Genomic DNA, 21,628 nt, shown 5'->3' with positions numbered 1-21,628 from the left:
GACTGATGCTACTGCAAATGTGATCAAATAATAGAAATAATGTGTGATTTTCCTAAAGTGCTAAGAAATCATTTTTAGACAAAGTACGAGATCACCTGATTCACTAGGTGTCCTTGCTTCATCTCTTCTTATGAACTGTGCTTTTCACTGTAAACAAGAAGCAAGGGAAATGGCGAAGTGAAAATTTAGGTGAAACATCACATCTCAAAGGCATAGTAAGTGAAAAAGATATAACCTTACATACTATATTTGGAGGATATATACATAAACCCACTGGTTGAGTGTGTTAATTGTGTTATTATGGATATACATTTATATTCCAAACAGCCAAGTTCCATCTTACCAGTCTCCTGAGAGATGGAGACCTCACCCCTCCTGGCTGCGGCTCAGGAAATGAGTAAAGCATTGCTCTGATGAGAGAAAGGGGCAAATCTATCCAGATGCTCCCTCCACAACAATCCATCGCTTGTTGGAGGATCACGTGGCCCATCCCCACCAGGAAGTTACGGCTCTCTTCGCCAAGGGAGCCATCAAGCTCATCCCTGTGCCAGAAGTAGGTCGTGGTTGCTACACCCACTACTTTCTGGTACCCAAGATGGACAAAGGCCTGCGTCCTATCTTAGATCTCAGGGACGTCAACTGCTTCCTCCGGATGGAGAAGTTTAAGATGTTGACAATGGATCAGGTTCTGTCTATCATTGACCCTGGAGACTGGATGATAGCGTTGGACTTGCAGGACGCCTATTTCCACATCCCTGTCCTGCCAGCCCACAGGCATTACCTATGGTTCACGATAGGCCTCGAGCATTTCAGTTTACCATGCTCCCCTTTGGCCTTTTAGGCGCCCCCCCGGTGTTCACAAAAGTGATGGCGGTGGTTGCAGCTCATCTGCGCAGATCAGGGGTTCTAGTCTTCCCCTATCTCGACGACTGCCTGTTGAAGGTGGGCTCTCCCCAGCTGTAGTATCCTAAATCCAGACTACAGCGGACCGCCTGCATTTGCTGGGGTTCACTATCAACGTGCCGAAGTCACACCTTATTCCCTCTAAGAAGCTCCTTTTCATCGAAGCGGTGCTGGATACAACGCAGTTTCGGGCTTATCATTCTGAACAGCAAGTCTGGAATATTCGGGCTATGATTCCAATCTTTCAGCCTCTATCCCAGGTTTCAGTCAGAATGACCCTGCAGATGCTGTGCCTCATGACCTCCTGCATCCTGCTGGTGGATCATGCCAGGTGGCATATGCAGGCTCTGCAGTGGAACCTGAAATTCCAATGGCACAGCATCAGAGGAATCTTTCTGATCTTGGAGGGCACTGCACCCCACTTGCAATGCTGGCTAAAAAACCAGGATTGGGGTAGCAGCATATCCCTCTCCCTTCCCCAACCAGGCTTCACAGTGTTGACAGATGCGTTACTCCTGGGATGGAGCGGCCACATGGGAGAGGCAGAGATCAGAGGCTTCTGGTTTCCGGCGGAGTCCAGGCTCCACATCAACCTTCTGGAGCTCCGGGCGATTCGTCTTGCACTGAAAGCATTCCTTCCTTCTGTCAAAGGAAGAGTAGTACAGGTGTTCACGGACAACACCACCACCATGTAGTACTGCGACAAACACGGCGGGGTGGGGTCGTGGACCCTATGTCAAGAGGCTCTCTGCCTTTGGACATGGCTGTAACATCAGGGCATATCCCTTTGTTGGCTATGTGGGTGCCAAGAAAGGTCGGGCCGTGCAAAAACTGACCATCTCTCGTGGGTACTTCTTTGCATCAAAATCTGTTATTCTGTGGCAAAGAAGGAACCTCCACTGGGACTGCGTGCCTATTCCACAAGGGCGATGGCAGCCTCCACTGCTTTGGGACATGGAGTCCCCCTCAGTAACATCTGTCACACAGCCATGTCGGCATCCCTGCACACATTTACAAAACACTACTGCCTGGACAATTTAAGTCCGGAGAGACGGCTTCTTCGGCTGTTCAGTTCTCCAGGACTTTCTGGTGTGAACTTAGTTTGCAGACCCACCTCCGGGGTTGGCATTGCTGGGGTATCTATTCTAAGGTATGGCATCTATAACTTATACTCTCATTCAGATGAATAAGTTACTTACCTTCGATAACGCTATAGCAGTAAGAGACATGTATTAGTTATAGATTTCCACTCATCCTCCCTGCTCTGCGAATTCACTTCTAGGGGAAGGGACTACCTTTCAGGGCCCTAGTTTTGTGCACCAGTGGTCAGTGTCTTGCATGACTCTGCGCTTCTGGCATGGAATGTCGAGTAAAGAACTGAAGTCAGCGCATGAGGGTGGCGTCTAAGTAGATATCACAACTTCATCCCGGAGATCATGACACTGACGACGAAAGCGGAGTCGACTGACGCCACCTACCGACGAGGAGAGGTACTGCTACGAAAACATTTCTTCGGATACAGTCTGATGCCTGGGCGTAATTCTAAGGTAAGGAATCTATAACTAATATATGTCTCTTATAGATATATCATTACCAAAGGTAAGTAACTTGTTCTTCAGTCCCATTTTCACAGTTGGAATTCAGACCTTCCAGGTTGGGCCAGAATGACCTATTACTGTGGTTTCTGTGAGCAACTCTCATTCTCTGTGTTGCACACACCATTTGCAGGAAGAAAGTTTGATGATCAACTGTGGGTACCTTTAACATTGGATTGAGCTTTGATGGCTGCAATCACTTATCCACTCATACATGCTCTAATGTTCATGTTCATTATTGTGACAAGAATCCCTTAATGTTTATGAACATGTCCTGCCATTATAAAATAGCAATGGTTCCTTTTTCCAGGGATCACTGGACTTAATTTACACAAAGGGTTAATAGGCATAACCTATGACTGCAGCACCCCAAATTTAGATGGTCACCACCAGTCAAGACCTAGGGTATAATGGTCAAGGGAAGTTATCTTCTGTTGGACTATAGAGGAAGACAAATATAGGGTTTGTTGTGTGCTAAGGTATGCCAAAGGTGTTCTTGGGGAGAAGAGCAGCATATGTGTTTCGAACTTTTGAGATTAAGAGTCCCTCAAACTGAGTCAGGAAGAAAATATAGAGGGGAGTTTCAGGGGCAAAGGATAAAATAGTTGGCATTTGTAAGCTGGTACCACCAGTTAGGGACTTTCATAGGGACTTTTATTATTGAGGGCATTCTGTGGACCAGTATTGCCTACCTACTCAACCATTTCCCTTTATAGTGACCCCTTTACTGTACTATCTTGCATATTACCATTATCAATTAAGTAGGGATTTTCTTTAAAAAAATATCAGATTCAACTAAACACCACCATTAAAGAAAGTACAGTGTGACAGCTTGTATTCAGTCAAGGCTAAGGGCTGGAGATACATTGAATAATTATCTTTGCTTATTCAATGGAGCATTTCCTTTTAATTCAAAACATTTGCTTGTTGTTTTCTACATTGATTAGCATTCCTGGGTCATTATACTCCTTCATCTGTCATTCATTTGTCTGTTCTTATAGCATGCTCCTTTTGATGCCATGGTGACGGTAATCATGTGTTACTACATAGACCAGGAACTCGTGAAAAGTGAAGGAAAATGGAAGGTAGGTGCCATTTATCATATTTATAGGAAACAGAAATTACAACGACAGGAGAAGCACACGTTGGCTTTGCAACGAGGTCGGAACAATAAATGCATTTTAACCACTAATTCCTTTACCACGCATGATGTTACAACATGCCTTAGGTAGAGCAGCGTTTGACTTTAAAGTCCAGCGTTTTCCTACTGTCATTGGAATAGTAAATTATACTGTTCCAAAGTCCAGTGCTTTCCCTAAGACAAGTTGTTGTAAAGACTTGTGTGGTAAAGGAACACGTGGTTAAGATGGATTTGTTGTTCCAACCGCGTTAAGGGACACGTGGATAAGACATGCTGGGTTGTGTCATACAACCCTTATTTAAGTATTTCTGTATTTATTTATACTTTCTGTATTCCATTACATCAGGATGAGGCAAGAGTGACATACGTCTTACATTAAACATGAGTGGTAAACTGGATGTATCCCTCAAAAAAAGGTGTAGGTTTATTTCTATTGCATAATGACAGTAGGTGCTTCAGCTAGTAGTGCTTTACAAAACTAGGTGTTTTCATGAGTGCAAGCTGCTTTTATGAAAAAAGGTTCACTAAATATATGAAGTTTCCACCTGAAACACGGCTTTGATGGAAGAATCACTACATCATTACAGCTGTGACAATCCAAATACCCAGAGATATATCACACACAGCAAATGCCTTTCTCTTGCTTGCCTACTAATACAGATGAGGGACCTTATGCTTCACAATTGATCTCTGCACCCACATAAAAATCTCCAGAGCTGAAAAAGTGGCAGCAAGCCATCAAACAACAACAATATAAACTATTTTGATGTGATTCTAGAGGAAACCATATTTATGGGAACCTATTGGTCAAAGAATGTCTCCCCAATCCGTTTTCATTTAACTTTTGAAAATGGATGGCTTTCATAGTACAGCCTTTGTTAGAACAGGGGGTCTCTAGTTGGAAGAGGTAGGTACCTTTGACCAAATAGGGACCATTGCTTCTAGTCAGGCTAAAGCCTGCTCACCCCCTTGGTAGCATGGCACGAGCGGACAGGCTTTTCCCCAAGGCAATGTGTAAAGTATTTGCTCCAACACCCCCAGTAACACAGTGTAACACCACAAATGGTCACTACACAGGTTATTATAAATATATATATATCTTTATCGTAATTTATGCAAGACCAAAATGACAAGAATCCAACACACACAATGAATCTTCCTTTCAAGGTTATTTTGTAGGTTCTGTGCTTCCTAGGTGCAACCAAAAATAACTAGTAGTGGTAATAGTCTTCTTAGGGACCTTCAAGTTGATGAAAACAACAGTTTAAAAAATCTGGCACTTGCAGGGCCTGCTCTTCTTCTATCTAGGAAGTGGCTAGGGCCTGTCATGCAACACCGGAGGGCTGTGCTGAGTCCTTCGGGTTTCCCCCAGCTGACTCCACGACCAGCGATAATTCAAAAGGCCGCCAGAATGCTTCCAATCAGGCCGGGAGACCGGGACAGGCCTCGGTACTGCCACCCCCACTTCGTTCGTCCGGGCCGCAATCCAGGCAAAGTTTAAAAGGAACAGTTTGGCTCTCATCGTCACACTGCTGAAGCAAGCCTTACCTGCGGTGGTGTGTTCTGTGTCACTGCCAGCACCTGGACTTGGGCACAGGCGAGTCCTTTCTTTGGCAGACGCTGCACGGGGTGACTTGGCAGTCTTATTCCGACTCGAGCGCATCTTCCCTCGTAACGCGGCGGTGATGTCCTGCTGGGCGGCTTACTTTTCCCTTAGGCGATGCCTCTCTGAAGAAACCCCGGTTGCTAGGCAACGCCTCGTGGCTGGGGATTACAGCACGGCTCGTCTTTCCTCTCACAGCCTTTGCCAATAACTCACATGCCACACTTTGGTGATTCCGCTGTCGGCCCTCAGGAATGTCACAGTGCTAGCTGGGCTATGGGCCACACAGGCACACGCTGTTGTGGCGCGTTGGCTCCATGGAGCATGTTGATGCAGGCAGGACATTGGTGCAGACGCAGGCACACAGCATCGAGATTGGGGAAACTTGTAATCTCCTGATAACACTGCAGGCTTTTCAGGCAGCGATATGATTATAGCTTTGCAGAGACGATCTTGGGAATAGGATATGCCTGAGTTCCCACAACAGGAGGCCAGCTCTCCTCAGTCCCTTGCAACTCTTTACTTCTGGACACATCAACCAGCAAAGACCTCAGCAAGCAGGGGGGACACAGCACACAATAAAGTCCCTTGTCCTCTCCTTAGTTAAATCAGCAAACTGCAGGCAAGCCCCAGAGCACACAGCAAGGGCAGTACTTCTCCTCAGTCTTCTTCAGCTGTTCTTCTTTGGCAGAGGTTCCTCTTGATCACAAAGTAGTCTAATTTTACTGGGGTTTTAGCTCTTACTTTTATACCACAAAAGTCTTTGTTCTTCATGTGCTAGGGGTTCCGGACCCAGTTCAAAGCAGTTGTGGGTGCACTCTGCCAGTGCACAACTTCTTCCTTTGTGAAGGAGGGCCAGGGTCTTCAGACGCACCACAGGAGATGGAGCCAGCATTGTGGAAGGCAGGCACAGACCTATTCAGGCCCAAGGTGCTACTCCTCCCACCACTCCAAATGCAGATAGGTCTATTCAGCCTAGTGCCGACTCACCCAGACTCTTGGAGGCAACCCAGCCTCTGTCACTCTTAAACCAGTCAATCCACAACCAGGCAGAAGCACACAGCAAAAATGTTCAAACACAGAATTGAACAAGTATTTGCAGTGCAATCGGTCTCACGTTTATGCAGTTTGAGCTATTGGCATTGTAAATGACAATGCCCTTTATTTATGTTTTGGTTTTCAAAACATAAATAAAAGGCTTTGTCATTAACAATGACAATTGCTTAACCCACACAAATTTGAGACCTATTGCATTGCAAATGCTTGTTAATATAATGGGTGAAGGGCATGGTGTCTTAGACCAAGACATGTTTTTGAGATGTAGACACTGGTCTGTCCCCCGGCATGTTTAAGACTCTCAAAAAGAGTTTAAGCTAGTCAACCTAAGCGATCAACAGTACGTCTGGGCCTAACAACAATATTCTTTTTAAATTGTGTAACAAGATAGGGGCAACACGTTTTTCCCTCTTATTTGTACTCCTATCTAATCTAAGGTATCCCACAAATACACAAGATTATTGGTATCTAGTTGGCAATGGTATACACCTTTGTCCAACTAGGGACCCTTACTTCTAAGTCAGGATAAGGGGATTACACTCCTAAATAACCCCTGCTCACCCCCTTGGTAGCTTGGCACGAGCAGACAGGCTTATCTCAGAGGCAGTGTGTTAAGCATTTGTGAATATACACAGTAATACAGTGAAAACACTACAGATGGAAAAAACAAAAATTTTATCAAAATAAGAAATCTTTATATGGACTTAACACAAACGACAAACATCCAAAATACTATACTTAAAGTTGACTTAAAGATGATAAATGTTGCTTAGTTCAAGTTGATGATAAATGCGACAAAGTTCCTGGATGCGTAACGCAAAATGAACAAAAGGCTCGCAAAAGGGGAGATGCGTCGGTTCTGTATTCTGGGGGAGATGATGTGTGGCACCTCAATGCTTGCGCAGAGTAGGGCATGCGTCGTGATCCTTACCGGTGCGGGGATGATGCGTAGATTCTCAGCTTGCGGGCAGGTTGTGATGCGCAAGATGGCGCCTCGATGCGATGCGACAATCCTGGTGCGATGCGAGAAGATGGCGCCCTTGATGCGACGATGCAACGATGATGCGTAGACGCTCTGGCAGCCTTGCGATGCTTTGGAGCCGCGACAGGCCCTGCAGCACGCTTCTCTAGTGATGCGATGGCGCTTTCTCAATGGGGTCACGCTTCTCCGGTGATGCGGCAGAAGGCAGCTTTTGACGAAGACATGCTGTCTGGGAGATGCAGCGGCAGCACACTTCTCCGGCGGTATGATGATTTCAGCTGCGGTGGTGACACACTTCTTCTCGTTGCATCGCGCTCCCAGTGACATGCAGGCTTCTGCAGTTAGAATTTCCAGCAAGGAAATTCAGGGGGGAGCTGGAGATGAAGCCTTCTGTCCCTGATATTTCAGCAGGAGGCAAGCACAAATTCAAGCCCTTGGAGAATATTCTGTAGATGATGAAAGTCCTTAAAAAGTTCCTTCTCCTTTCCCTCGGCAATAAAGGAACCACTGCAGGCCAACCCAGCAAACAGCACACTGGCAGAGGGGCGGTCCAAACTCCTGCAGCTTCCTTGGTTCTTCTCCTTGGTAAAAGGTTTCTTGTTCCCAGAAGTGATCTAAAGTTCTTGGGTCTAAGTCCCAATATTTATACTACTTTTCTCTTTGTTCTCTGTAGGCAGAGGGGCCTTTTCCCAGTCCAAACCAGTCCTGGAGCTCTCTGTTTACAGGACTCCTTCTTTCCTTTCACAGTGCAGGGCAGAAACATGAGGATGTGGAGCCAGCATTGTGGAGGGAAGGCCTAGCCCTATTCAGGTCTCAGGTGCAACTCTTCCATCCCATCTAGGTGCAGATCTCCCTATTCACCACTGGGATGACTCATTCTATCTCTTGGAATCCCCCAGCCCTGTCACTCAAACTCCAGACAAGGAATGCACAACCTAGCAGAGGCAGGCTTTGGACAGTTAGACAAGAAAATACCTACTTTCTAAAAGTGGTATTTTCAAACACAGAATGTTAAAACCAACTTTACTAAACAATGTATTTTATCATTCTGAGTTCAGGCATACTAAATTCGAATTTCTACCATGTTCCCTGAGTCAGTGAGGATTATAAGATGTAATAATCTAACTGCCCATTCTGGCCTATGGAGAACAGATAGCCTTGCAGTAGTGAAAAATGAAAATGACAGTAATTCAGTATTAGGACATGCTACACACACCAGGGCATGTACTACCTTATACTTACAATGCACCCTGCCCTTGGGCCTACCTTAGGGGTATCTGATACGAAGCAAAGGGAAGGTTTAGGGACTGGCAAGTGGATGCACTGGCCAAGTCGACATGGCAGTCACAGACTGCCCACAGGCCTTGCAATGGCAGGCCTGAGACACACTTTACAAGCTGCTTCTGTGGGTGGCACATCAGTGCTACAAGCCCACCAGCAGCATTTGATTTACAAGCTCTGGGCACACATGGTGCACTGTACTAGGGTCTCACGAGTAAATCAAATAACCCAATCGTGGAATCACTAATCAATACATCAATTTAACATATGGAGCATTTGCATTGTGGCACTGAATAGCAGTGGCACAGTGCCCAAAGCATATAACCAGCAAAAACATATCAAAAACAGAAGAGGCAATCCAACAAAATGGAAGGGAGACTCACACCAATGATTCCAGGTCTAATACTTGTCCCCTCTAGCTGAAATATGGGGAGAACTACCCTTCCCCTTGGGAGTTCTCTTCACAAAGGCGGAAAAATCTGGACAGACCACCAGCATTTGCGTGTTCTGTACCAGGGCGGTGTTCAACCGTAAAGTCCATACCTTGTAGGGAAATGGACCACCTCAACAACTTTGGATTTTCACCCCTCATCTGCATTAGCCATCTGAGGGGCCTGTGGTCGGTCTGAACCAGGAAGTGAGTCCTAAACAAGTATGGTCTCAACATCTTCAGTGCCCAGACCACAGCAAATGTCTCACGCTCAATTGCACTCCACCTCTATTCCCGAGGAAGTAACCTCATACTGATGAAGGCTACAGGTTGATCTAGGCCCTCTTCATTAATCTGTGATAGAACATCCCCCACACCATGCTCTGAAGCGTCTGTTTGAACAATGAATTGTTTTGAGAAGTTGGGCACCGGAAGCACGGGTGCTGTGCACATGGCCGTCTTCAGGGCATCAAAAGCTTTCTGACAGGTGTCAGTCCAGTTCACTTTCTTGGGCTGCTTCCTGAATGTCAGATCAGTCAAGGGTGCAACAATGTTGCCATAAAACCTCCTGTAGTACCCCTTGAGTCCTAAAAAGGCTCTCACCTGTGTCTGAGTCTTTGGGGGTTCCCATGCCAGGATGGTATCAATCTTGGGTTGTAGGGGCGCCACCTGGCCGCTTCCTACCTGGTGACCCAAGTACACCACGGAAACCTGCCCGATCTGGCACTTACTCGCCTTGATCGTGGGGACTGCCTTGTGCAGTGCCATCAACACTTCCCAGAGGTGGTGCAGATGTTCTTCCCAACTGGCGCTGAACACTGCAATGTAGGCGGTAGGCGGCACTGAAATCCTCCAGTCCAGCCAATACCTGGTTGACCAACCTCTGAAAGGTGGCAGGGGCATTCTTCATCCCAAAGGGCGTAACCCGAATTGGTAGTGCCCATCTGGTGTGGAGAATGCTGACCTCTCTTTGGCCTCATCAGTCAAGGCGATATGCCAGTACCCAGACGTCAAATCAAACGTGCTGAGGTAACGTGAAGCCCCTAACTGATCAATGAGCTCATCAGCTCTGGGGATGGGGTGCGCGTCAATCCTGGTGACTAGTTGAGTCCTCGGTAGTCCACACAGAATCGGAGTTCAGGTGTGGCACCAGGCGCGGCAGCCTTTTGGACCAAAACCACTGGGCTGGCCCAAGGACTGTTTGAGGACTCAATCACCCCTAAAGCAAACATCTTGGAGACTTCCTCCTTGATGTAAGCCCTGACCTTGTCAGTCACTCTGTAAGCCTTGTGCTTCACAGGGGGACTGTCCCCAGTGTCCACATCATGGACGCACCACTCAGTGACACCAGGAACCAAGGAAAATAGATCAGAGAATTGTCCCAACAGTTATCGACAATCTTGCTGCTGATCAGGAGTCAGTGTGGCAGAGAGGCTGACACCATCCACTGACCCATCTTGCTCTGTTGCAGACAGGAGGTCAGGAAGAGGCTCGGTCGCCCCCTCCATTACATCATCTGTCGCTAGGAGCATGCCCACTTTGGACCTTTCTAAGTGGGGCTTCAGGCGGTTAACATGTAGGACCCGCAAAGGGTTGCTTAGAGACCGCAAGTTCACCAAGTAGGTGCCATCACTTTTGCGCTCCACCAGCTCAAATGGACTGGTCCACCTGTCCTGGAGGGCACAATGCTCTACAGGGGCCATGACCCAAACTTTCTGTCCAGGCTGAAGCTCAATCACAGTGGCATTCTGATTGTACCACCACTTCATCTCTTCCTGGCTGGCTTCCAGATTCGCCTGAGCGACATCTGTGAATCGCCAAGTCTGGTTCCTGAAGGCCAGCATGTAACTGTATACATCCTAGGGAGGTTTCCTGGGAGATTGCTCCCAGCCTCCCTTGACCAGACTCAAAGGTCCTATTACTGGGTGGCCATACAACAGTTCAAAGGGACTGAACCCTAGGGACTTTTGTGGCACCTCACGGTAAGCAAACAGAAGGCATGGCAAGAGGACATCCCACTTATGCCTCATTGGTTCTTCAAGACCCATGATCATGCCTTTAAGGGTCCGGTTGAATCTCTCAACCAGCCCATTACCTTGTGGGTGGTAAGGAGTGGTGAACTTGTAGGTAACACTCCTTCCACAGAGACTTCATATAATTGGAAATGAAGTTTGTATCTCGGTCAGACAACACCTCTCTGGGGAACCCCACATGGGAGAAAATCCCCATCAGTACATGTCCCACCACAGGGGCCGTCATTGTCCTGAGCAGGGTGGCTTCCGGGTACCAGGTAGCATGGTCCACCAAGACCAGGATAAACCTGTTGCCCATAGCTGTCTTGGGGTCCAGTGGCCCCATAATGTCAATGCCCACCCATTCAAATGGGGTACTGACTACAGGGAAAGGTTGGAGAGGGGCCTTGTACCTTCTTCCTCTTTTCCCACTTGCCTGGCAAGTTTGACAAGTTCTACAATGAGTATCTGAACTCTTTGGCATCTGGAGCCAATAAAAGTGGGAGACAAGCCTTTCAAAGGTCTTGTTCTGCCCCAGATGTCCTACTAAAGGAACGTCATGAGCCAACCCCAGTAGGAAGGCTCTGGGGTACCACCAGCACATGAGCTGACCAGGCTTAGCAACCTTAGTCTCGCTATACAGGAGACCGTTCTCCCAGTATATCCAATGTGATCCAGACTGATCACCTGCTGCCTGGTTTGTGGCCTGTTGCCTCAAACCCTCAAGAGAAGGGCACTTCTTCTGTTCTGCACAAAATTCCTCACTGGAGGGCGCCCCTTCTTGCTGCCAATGGGTCAGCTCAGGTAGGTTCCCTAGTTCAGAAACTTGCTCCCCAGTAGGTTTCAGGGCATCCCCCTCAAGGTCTGCTTCCTCCTGGACTGTGGGAACAATGGGGGCTAGTTTCCCGTGGCCCCTACCTCTTCTCTTTAAGGCAGGTTCCTGGGCCATACTTTCAGACTCCAGGATCTCTTGAACACCCTTAGCTGCCATAAACCGAGTGGTCACACACGCCCACTCAGGCAGACCCAACATCTCTAAATAAGCCTTCTTCTCCATCTTAGTCCAAGGGGAGCTTTCCAAATCATTGCCTAACAGACAGTCAACAGGCATGGCTGGCCTCACAGCTACTTGAAGCTTACCAGAGACCCCCCCACTCAAAAGGAACTTGAGCCACTTTGCAATGGCTCTCTGTGTTGTAAGCAGCAACAACTGGGAAGAATGCATTGGGGACCACCTGCTCTTCAGACACCAAGTGACACTTGACAGCTTTCACACTGGCTCCGGTGTCTCTAAGAGCCTCAACTCTATGGGCATTGATGGTCACCTACTGCCTGTACTTTTTAGTGTTATTGGGCAGATGAGTTTTTGGGACCATCTCCAAGTCTCCTAATGAGACAAGGGACATTTCTGCGGGACTGCATCCACCTTGGGCACCCATCTCCTCCCCACCCCGCCCTACACAGGCCGACTGAGGAGTGGTGCACGGGGTGGCACATACTGACCCTTTTGGGGACACTAGGGATTATACCAACGGTGTCCCACTTGCTTACACTGAAGGCAGGTAACAAGCCCACTATGAACAGGTTTTACCTGTTGGGGATCCTGACTTCTTCTCAGGGGTGGCTGGGAACCCTTACCTTGGTTCCCTTGGGAAATACTTTGAGGCCCTTTCTGGAACCTCTGTTTACCCTTGTCCCCTCCACTCTTCTGCTGGGGACCCTGCCTACCTTTGGCGGAGTCTCCCACATGACCCTTGAGGACCCTGATACCGACCCAGCGGTCCGCCTCCTCAGCAAGCTTCCTAGGGTTAGTCAACTTGCTATCAATAATGTGCTGACATAGCTCTGGAAAACAATTAGCAGACAAGTGCTCCCTGGCAATCAAATCATAGAGCGCTTGAAAATTATCCACTATGCTACCCCTCACCGAACCATCCATAGCTCTGCAAAAGAAAGATACATATTCTACCCAAGTGGTTCCCTCCAGATTTTTACAATTCCTGAACCTCTGTCTATAGAGTTCTGGGGTCAAACCATATCTTGTCATCAGGGCTTCCTTCATGTGTGCATAAGACATCCTATTCTCACTGGGTAGGCCTAACAAAGTATCCCTCCGCTCACTCAAAAAGCGGCCCCACAACAACGCCCCCCAATTCTTCTCAGGGACCCGGTGGGCCAACATTGCTATTTCGTAGGCTGCAAACCACTGCCCAGTATCTTCATGCTTATGGAAATCTTTGATGACATCCTTGGGGATATATACCCTGCCTTCTGAAGGCACAGATGGTGCTCTGCCACCAGAGGGATTTATCTCTAAGCCCTTCGCCTTGGTCTCCCTCAACAACCTCTCATGTTCCATTCTCATTCTCTCTCTCTCCAAGGACAATCTGTTATTCTCTGCTTTCCTCTGACTCTCCATCTTAAGCTTAGCCATCTCCAGCTTGTGTGCCCTATTTCACTCCCTGTCTTCCAACTCTCTGGGGGGCAGGTCTTTGGAAGAGATACTGCTGCCAGGTGGGGACAGTACCCCTCCCCAGGCTGGAAATATTGGCCTATTCAGTTGCCCATCTGTATCCCCAACTGGCTCCACCACAAGATCAGGGGCATTTCTTGCTTCTACCTAGGCCATCAGCTCCTTTTGTTAGTCATCCTTTTTAGAAATGCCTGGTGTAGCAACTTTCAATTTCTTGCAGAGATACTTGAGCTGTTTCAAAGTATAGGTTTCCAACCTCTCTTCCTCAAAATCAAGATCCATAGATGGAACAGATGCTGGTCTACTCATGGTAGTGAGAATTGGGAGTTTTCAGGAAAAAATAACAGTCCAAGGAAAAAGATTCTGCTAAAAAAAAAGTATGTGGTCGCGTTTGGTCTGCACTCACTAGTAGTGTACACCAATCACTGTATATGAAACACAAATGCGGGTCCAAATACTCACCGCTAACCACCAATGTCTGATCTGGTGGTCTCTAGTTGGCAATGGTATACACTTTTGTCCAAATAGGGACGCTTACTTCTAAGTCAGGATGAGGGGATTACACTCCTAAATAACCTCTGCTCACCTCCTTGGTAGCTTGACACGAGCAGACAGGCTTATCTCAGAGGCAGTGGGTTAAGCATTTGTGATTATATACCCAGTAATACAGTGAAAACACTACAGATGGACACAGCACAGGTTTTATAAAAATAGGTGTTCTTTATATAGACTTAACACACAACCACAAATGACAAAAATCCAATATACTATACTTAAAGTTGACTTAAAGATGATAAATTTTGCTTAGTTCAACTTGATGATAAATGCGGCAAAGTTCTCAACAAAGTACCTGGATGCGTAATGCAAAATAGACAAAAGGCTCGCAAAAGGGGAGATGCGTTGGTTCCGTAATCCAGGGGAGATGATGCGTCGCGCCTCAATGCTTGCGCAGAGTGGGGGATGCATTGTGATCCTTACCGGTGCGGGGAGGATGCATAGATTCTCAGCTTGCGAGCCGGTTGCGATAATCAAGATGGCACCTCGATGTGACGTGACAATCCTGGTGCGATGCGAAAAGATGGCGTCCTTGATGCGCCTTGCGACACGCTTCTTGGGTGATGCGATGGCGACTCTTTTGATGGCATCACACTTCTCCGGTGATGCAACAGGAGGCAGCTTTCGACAAAGACACGCTTTCATCTTCGGCGGCGACACGCTTCTTCTAGTTGCGTGACTCCTCCAACTCCCAGCGACACGCAGGTTTCTGCAGTTAGAATTCCCAGCAAGGAAATTCAGGGAGGAGCTGGAGAGGAAGTCTTCTGTCCCTGAGACTTCAGCAGAAGAAAGAAGTTGAAGAATTTGTACCTGCTCCACTTAATAAAGGTGGTGCTATTGTGCTTTTTGCCTGGTTGCTCACTTGCGGGACTTGTTTGGTATTCTTCAACTTCTTTTTTTTTTAAACACCTTTATTAAGTGGAGCAGGTACAAATTCTTCAACTTCTTTCTTCTGCAATTCGACTTGTTGATTGGCCTAGGCAAGAGGAATGTTTTTTTCTGGACTCGAAATTTTTCCCGTTCTGCTGCAGATTCTTTCTTGAGTAATCCCAGGCTGATCCAGTCTAATCCTGGAGTGTGAGAATTGCTCCTGGAGATAAAAGGGCTTTTATATGAACAAAGGAAGATCTTTAGCCATCACCCGGAAACCTACTCTTGGCAGGAGCAGTACCATGGTACTAGTAGATGTAGTATGTGTGTATACTTAGGGATAGAGAAAGGGCTTTTCTTGGTCAGTTTACTTCTCAGTGTTTCAGCCCAGCGCCAAGAGATCCTGTAGGTGAATGGAGCACGTTGTAAACATGCTAAATGCACCCTGGTGTGACTAAAAGTGTAAAAGTATCCACAGTGTGACCCTTTATCAGAAATTGGCGTTTGGGGGGATTTGTGGGATACTTTGCTACTACTACCTCCTCAGCTCCCATCCCCAATTGCACAACAACTCACAGCAGTACATGAATGACTGAGCACATTACTGGTGGTCCTTTACAGATTGTCTCACTCACTTTCATGCTCATGACGACTCCCGGCCACCATGAGTCACGGTGGGCGTGACCTCATGATGGCCGGGAGCTGTCATGACCACGCCCGTGATTGGAATGTCTAGCACTGCGGCGGAATAACCACCGCACTGAAGAGGTTATAAACGGGTTTAGAGCCCGCCCATTACTTACCATTGGTTGGTTTACACTATGCTCTTGTTTCCTTGCTGTAATTGTCAGCATTTCCTGCTCTTTCCTGCTTGCTACAGGCGCTTGCAACATTGGTCCCTGCCACGTAGCATGGGCGTAGTTCAGCATTGTGTCTGCAGCCGGTGACCTTCCACTGACCGTGCTCTCCGGCAGGTCCTTTTTTGTTTTGCTTCTTTACTTTTGGACATGCATATAGTCTGAAAACACATAGCAAGTACATGAATACAATATGGAGTAAATTATACATCTAGGGCTTTGCCTTTCCACACTCGTGAGGTATATAAAGAAGAATACAATACCACACGTCATGACAGTGGGTGACATTATCACTTTTCCCCATTCATGCAGGGGGTGTCTTTCAATTTCAGATGTAGATGCGATTTGCAAAATTGTATGAAAGAGACAGCGTACCATTAATGCCCTGATTACAAGTTAGTTGAGATGGAAATTCCCCTGTGGGACAATTTTTTTGATTTCAACAAGTTTTATTGACATTTTGCATATAGAAGGCTATAAAAAGATCAGTTGAAAGAGTAAGACGTCACCTGCAAGGAATGGTGATACTACAATTAACGATTTTCAAAATATATAAGGTACAAAGGAGCAAAGCAAAAGGCATCATGTTCAAGTAATACCTTGAACAGTATACACAGATCAAGTTTCACTGTTGTCGAACTGTCATAAGGTCCTCTGGCAGAAGAGAGGCGGGCATCCGTTGTGTGTGCTTGGGGGTTTAGTAGTAGAAAAATAAGGGTCGCACCCAAACCACAGTTGCCTATGTTGTGTTTTCCATGACAAGTGTTGTAAAGCACTGTTATCAGCACTCCTGACATGTTTGATCCAGTTCACCCAGGATTTAAAGGATGTGGTTGCAGTGTCTTTCCAATTGGAAAGGATGGATTTACAAGCTGTTGTTAATAGAATATCTAACAGTAATGCGTCAGAGTAAGACTTTAGGCGAGGGTCAAGAAAACTCATAACAATCGACTGGAACTCATGTTGAATCCGGTAACCAAAAAATGAGGAGAGGAACCCCAAAAACCTAGTCCCAGAACGAAACATCGCTCTGCAAGTAAGGAGTAAATGTGTTAAATAGCCAATTATTTTATTACAATTTCAGCAACTTAGATTATCTGTCAGACCAACTTTATGAAGGCAAGGGGGTTCCAAACAATTCTATCATGGAGCCAGAACTTGGTTTGAGAGAGTGCAGCTATCATTTTATGGGAGACCACCGATTTCCAAATCAATTTCCAATGTTCATGGATCAGTGAAGTATTCATGTTCCCTTTCTCGAGTAGGCCTCGGTTTCAACTAGAAGAGTTTGGTTGTAGTAGATTATAGTATCTTGAGACCTGGGGACCCTATCTAGTGGCAACCACAATCAATTTAGGAAGGGAGGGAACTTGAAAATGTGGATTGGCCTTGGAAACACATTAGTGAGTTTAAGGAAATCATAAAAGTCAACCATATTGATAAAGCTTTCTCTGAGGTTGAATTTTGTTAAGATTTTCTTAAGAAAGACCTGGTATACCCTATTGAATGCTTTTAAGGCATTGTGTGATGGCCACCCTTTCAGAATTCAATGTTTTTGCTCTTTCTAGTACATGGCAGAGCAATCGTGTGCCATAATTTGGCCTTCTACCTTTCATAAAGACCACCTGTGACCACCAATTGCGATTCTCATATTTACATGTCTAGAGAATCTGGATTTCATTAAAGACTCGGAGGCTGACATTATGCATACATCTTTAATGCAGATCCCAGCAGCCGCATCACAATATAACAGTTCCAAAACAGAACAAAGGCAACAGCTAAGAGCCATGAGCCAACAACACACAGCCTCTTTTAAATGAGGAAAAAAGTAGAAAAGTTCAGGAAGATATCAAAGGCTTGAGTAGAAACTCCACAACGATGGAAGGCAGAACATCACGAAACTTGAATGTAGAAGGTAGAAGGAAGAAATCCAGGAAGGATGTCCCAGGAAGTTCTCTTGAGAGACGAATTCAGAATCAGGCAACATCTGAAAGGACAAAGGAATTAGTTCAAGAAACCCAAACGAAACCAATCCAAACATGTCATAAGAGGAAAAACAAAGGTAGTAAGCATTGCAATACATTACAATAAATTGTACATGGTAAAATGCAAAAATTGAAATGCCTCCGGTGGAGGGAGGGGGGGATAATGTCAGACTCCGAGTCTTTAATGAAATCCAGATTCTCTAGACATGTAAATATGAGAATCGCAATTTCATTACAAGACCGGAGGCTACATTATGCATGTTGGAAGCTTCCTAAAACAGCATCAGACATGTGTTGGATAGGTTTACAATAATGACGTGCAAAGGTACCGGCATTGGACCAGTCAGCAGCTTTTAAGATGTCATCCAACCTACCTCCAGACCAGAGTGATTTGCTAGCCATAGCACCTCTAAGGGAGTGAGCTTGAAATTTGGTCAAATCCACTCCAGCTAAGCTCATAGTGGATTTAATCCATCTAGCAATAGTGGGGGAGCTAATAGCTCTATGAGGTCTAACAAAGGAAATAAGTAATTGATTAACGCCGACTGGACGAAGTCCAGACATTCAAAGGTCATACTCTTTCATGCAGTCGACAACGCAGAGTTTAGGATGAAGGTCAAAACGAGGATAAAAAATGGAGTCAGACATAGTTTTTGTCCTCCTGTAGACGTCAAACTTAACGCCAAACGGGTTATAAGAGCGATAAGTAATATCCAGGGAACGAATGTCTGAAGACCTTCTGCAAGAAACAAGGCATAGAAGGGTAGCCAGTTTAAAAGAAAGATTCCTCCTGTTAAGGAGAGAGTTAGAGGGCCAGTCCGAAAAGAGACGAAGAATCAAATCAACGTCCCAAAGGACGTCATATTTGGGTCTAGGAGGCCTTTTGATACGAATAGCCTTCATGACCCTACAAATAATGACATTTTTACCAATGGACCTACCATTAACAAGGGAATGGCCTGCAGAGATTGCAGATCTAAAACAGTTAATAGACCTGTAACTAAGACCTTTCTCGAATTGCTCAACCAGGAAGTTGGTCACATCAACAATAGGGGCCTCCAAGGGATCCAGGTTCCTTTCCAGGCACCAACAAACCCAGAGTTTCCAGATCCTATTGTATCTATAATGGGTGCCTGGGGCCCAAGACTCCCTGAGGAGGATTGAAGCTGAGTCCGAAAGGCCTGAGATTTCGTTAGATCTCCTGACACCTTCCAGGCAAGAAGGGATAAACTCCGATTGAGGATAAGAGGGTGAATGCGACCGTCCGAGTCTACGAGGAGATCCTCCAGTGAAGGGATCAGGAAGGGAACGCTGCAAGTCAATTCCAGGGCAGTGGGAAACCAGGCCTGGGAGGGCCAGAAAGGAGTTATTAAAAGGAGGAGACACTTGTCGTGTCTCACCTTCTGAAGTACTCGCTGAATCATCGAAAAAGGAGGGAAGGCATAACCCCGGAGATTGCCCCAATGTTGGAGGAAGGAGTTGAATGCCCGAGCACCCGGGTCGGGCATCCAGCTGAAATAATCCGGAAGCTGGGAGGTGAGTCTGCTTGCAAAAAGATCCACCTCTAGAGGGCCCCAGATCTGATTCAGGGTCCTGAAGACGCAAGGATTCAGCTTCCAGTCGCTGAAATCCACAAGGAAACGTGAGTTCCAGTCCGCGGAGGAGTTGGAAGCACCTGGAAGGTATTCTGCTCTCAGAGCAATCTTGTGCTCTAGGCAGAACATCCAAAGCTTCTTGGCTAGGTCCGAGAGGTCTGCAGACTTCGTGCCTCCAAGGCGATTGATATAGGCCACCGCTGACATGTTGTCCATCTTCAAAAGGACAGACCTCCCCTGGAGAGAATTCCTGAAGCTCATAAGAGCATAAAGACCGGCGGTCAATTCCAGGAAATTTATGTGGTGGAGAGATTCCTCCTGAGACCAAAGACCTCCTGTGTTTTGATTCAAGAGGCAAGCACCCCAGCCATGCAGGCTGGCATCCGATTCCAGGACGAAATCCGGGGAGGAGCCAAAAATCAATCTAGGAGGAGAGGCTCCATGCGTTTAAATAAGATTTTGTCATATATCTTGGCATCTAAATTAATAAGGGAGATCAGCTTGTAATTTTTTGCTAGATTAAGATCTTTGCCATCCTTGGGGATTACAACTATATTAGTTTCGCTAGCCGTTCCCGAAGCAGCACTAGAGTCTGCAAAATGGTGAAAGAGGCCCAGTAATGTAGAGAGTTGTGTGTGAGAAAACGTCTTGTAAAAGTTTGCTGTAAATCCGTCTAGTCCCGGGATTTTCTTCGCTTTAAGAGAGTTAATCGCTAGTAATATTTTGTCTTTACTTATTCAAGAGTTAATTTTCTCTCTGTCTTCAGGGGACAGTTGAGGGAGATCAAGTTTATCTAAATAGGATCTGCAAGAATCAGGTGAGATGTGAGAGTCATCATTGTATAAAGATTCATAAAACTCTTTAAATATAGCTAAAATCTTTTGAATCAGTTTGAATAATATTCAGTTTATCCTTAATGGAGCGAATCTGTTTTTGGTTCTGTTTGTGTTTAAGATACAATACTAACCTTTTTTACTTCTCTATTAGCCTCACAAAGTCTTAAACTATTGAATTGTTGATCCAGACTCCCGCCTTCTCACTCAGTAATTTATTGTATTCATATTTTTATTCATTAAAAGGGTAAGAGTGTTGGGTCAAGATTCAACATGTGGAGAGATTCCAGATTTTTTATTTCATTTTCTAGAGAGCTTATTTTCTTCTTATATGTTGTGTTTAACTTTGCTTGAACATCTATTAGTGATCTACCGATGGTAGAAATTAATTTGTCCCGGAAGGTATCTATGTGAATATCAGGGGAGGAATTTTCTTTGATATAGTTAAGGAATGTGTTCTCGATGTGTGACTGTGAAAGTGCCCTCTTTCTGCATGGTTGCCCCCACTTTCTGCTGAACTGCTGATGTGCTTTGACTGAGTGTGCCCTGGGCTCCTGCTAATCAGGTACCCAGGGCCTATGTTCTTTTCCTAAAACGGCATTGAAACCAAAACCTGATTGGCATCTCTGACCACACGTCAGCCCCTTGTAAATGGTACCACAGGTACCCAGGGCACTATGACCAGGGAAGGCCTCTAAAGGCTGGTATACTTATTGTGCCACCCTAAGAAGTCTTGCACCTTTACACTCGCAACCTGCCTTTGCAGGCTGCGTGTCTTGGTGCAGAACAAAGTGAAGAGTGGACATAGCACACATCCCTGTGTGCCATGCTTACAACCCACTGCCCTGGCATAGATCAGCCACACATCTAGCTGGGTGCATTATACAAGTAGTGAGGGTACAGATGCATGATCCCTGTACCCCTACAGTGTCAAAGTCCATTTTCAGACATTGTAAGTGCAGTGCTGCCATTAAGAGTATATGGCGCTGGGAGTTTGTCATTACGAACTTCACAGCACCATAATGACTACACTGAAAACTGAGAAGTTTGTTATCAAACCTCTCAGCACATTAAACACACACTGATGCCTGTGTGGGATTTGATGAACAATGCACACAGAGGGCATCTTAAAGATTCAACCTGAAAAACGACCGACACTAGTGTCCAGGCTGAGTGGCTTCTTTCAGCTGGCACCACCAGACAAGTTCCTGGACCCTTGGGTCGAGAGCCTTCTGCTCTTGAGGGTCACTGGTTCTGACCCCCACTTTGGGCGGGAGAACCGGCGGGAAAAACAAGTTAGGAAGAGAGGTGCCAACTTCACCCCTCAGTTGGTGAGGCGAGGTGAAGCACAACCCTCAGTCCCCACCATCTTGCAGATGGGGGGACCCAGCCAACCATGGTGAGGCATATGTGCCTCTCCCACTGGAGGATTACATAATAGGGGGTGTACCCACCCC

General features: G+C 46.3%; 1 protein-coding gene across 2 annotated transcripts in view; it reads left to right on the top strand.

Annotated features, from left to right (window-relative positions):
* Positions 1–21,628, top strand: part of LOC147688905 (peroxisomal carnitine O-octanoyltransferase-like) — a 553,955-nt gene that overhangs the window by 425,197 nt on the left and 107,130 nt on the right. For both annotated transcript variants that reach the window (XM_086941801.1, XM_086941802.1), the window contains one exon: positions 3,500–3,583. In XM_086941801.1, coding sequence (XP_086797927.1) covers positions 3,500–3,583 — 84 coding nt within the window. The remainder of the gene's footprint in view (positions 1–3,499; positions 3,584–21,628) is intronic.

Source organism: Lissotriton vulgaris, chromosome 10, assembly GCF_964263255.1.
Source record: "Lissotriton vulgaris chromosome 10, aLisVul1.2, whole genome shotgun sequence".
Classification (NCBI taxonomy): Eukaryota; Metazoa; Chordata; class Amphibia; order Caudata; family Salamandridae; genus Lissotriton; species Lissotriton vulgaris.
Note: the sequence above shows the minus strand (reverse complement) of the source record. Positions and strands in the feature narration are given on the sequence as shown.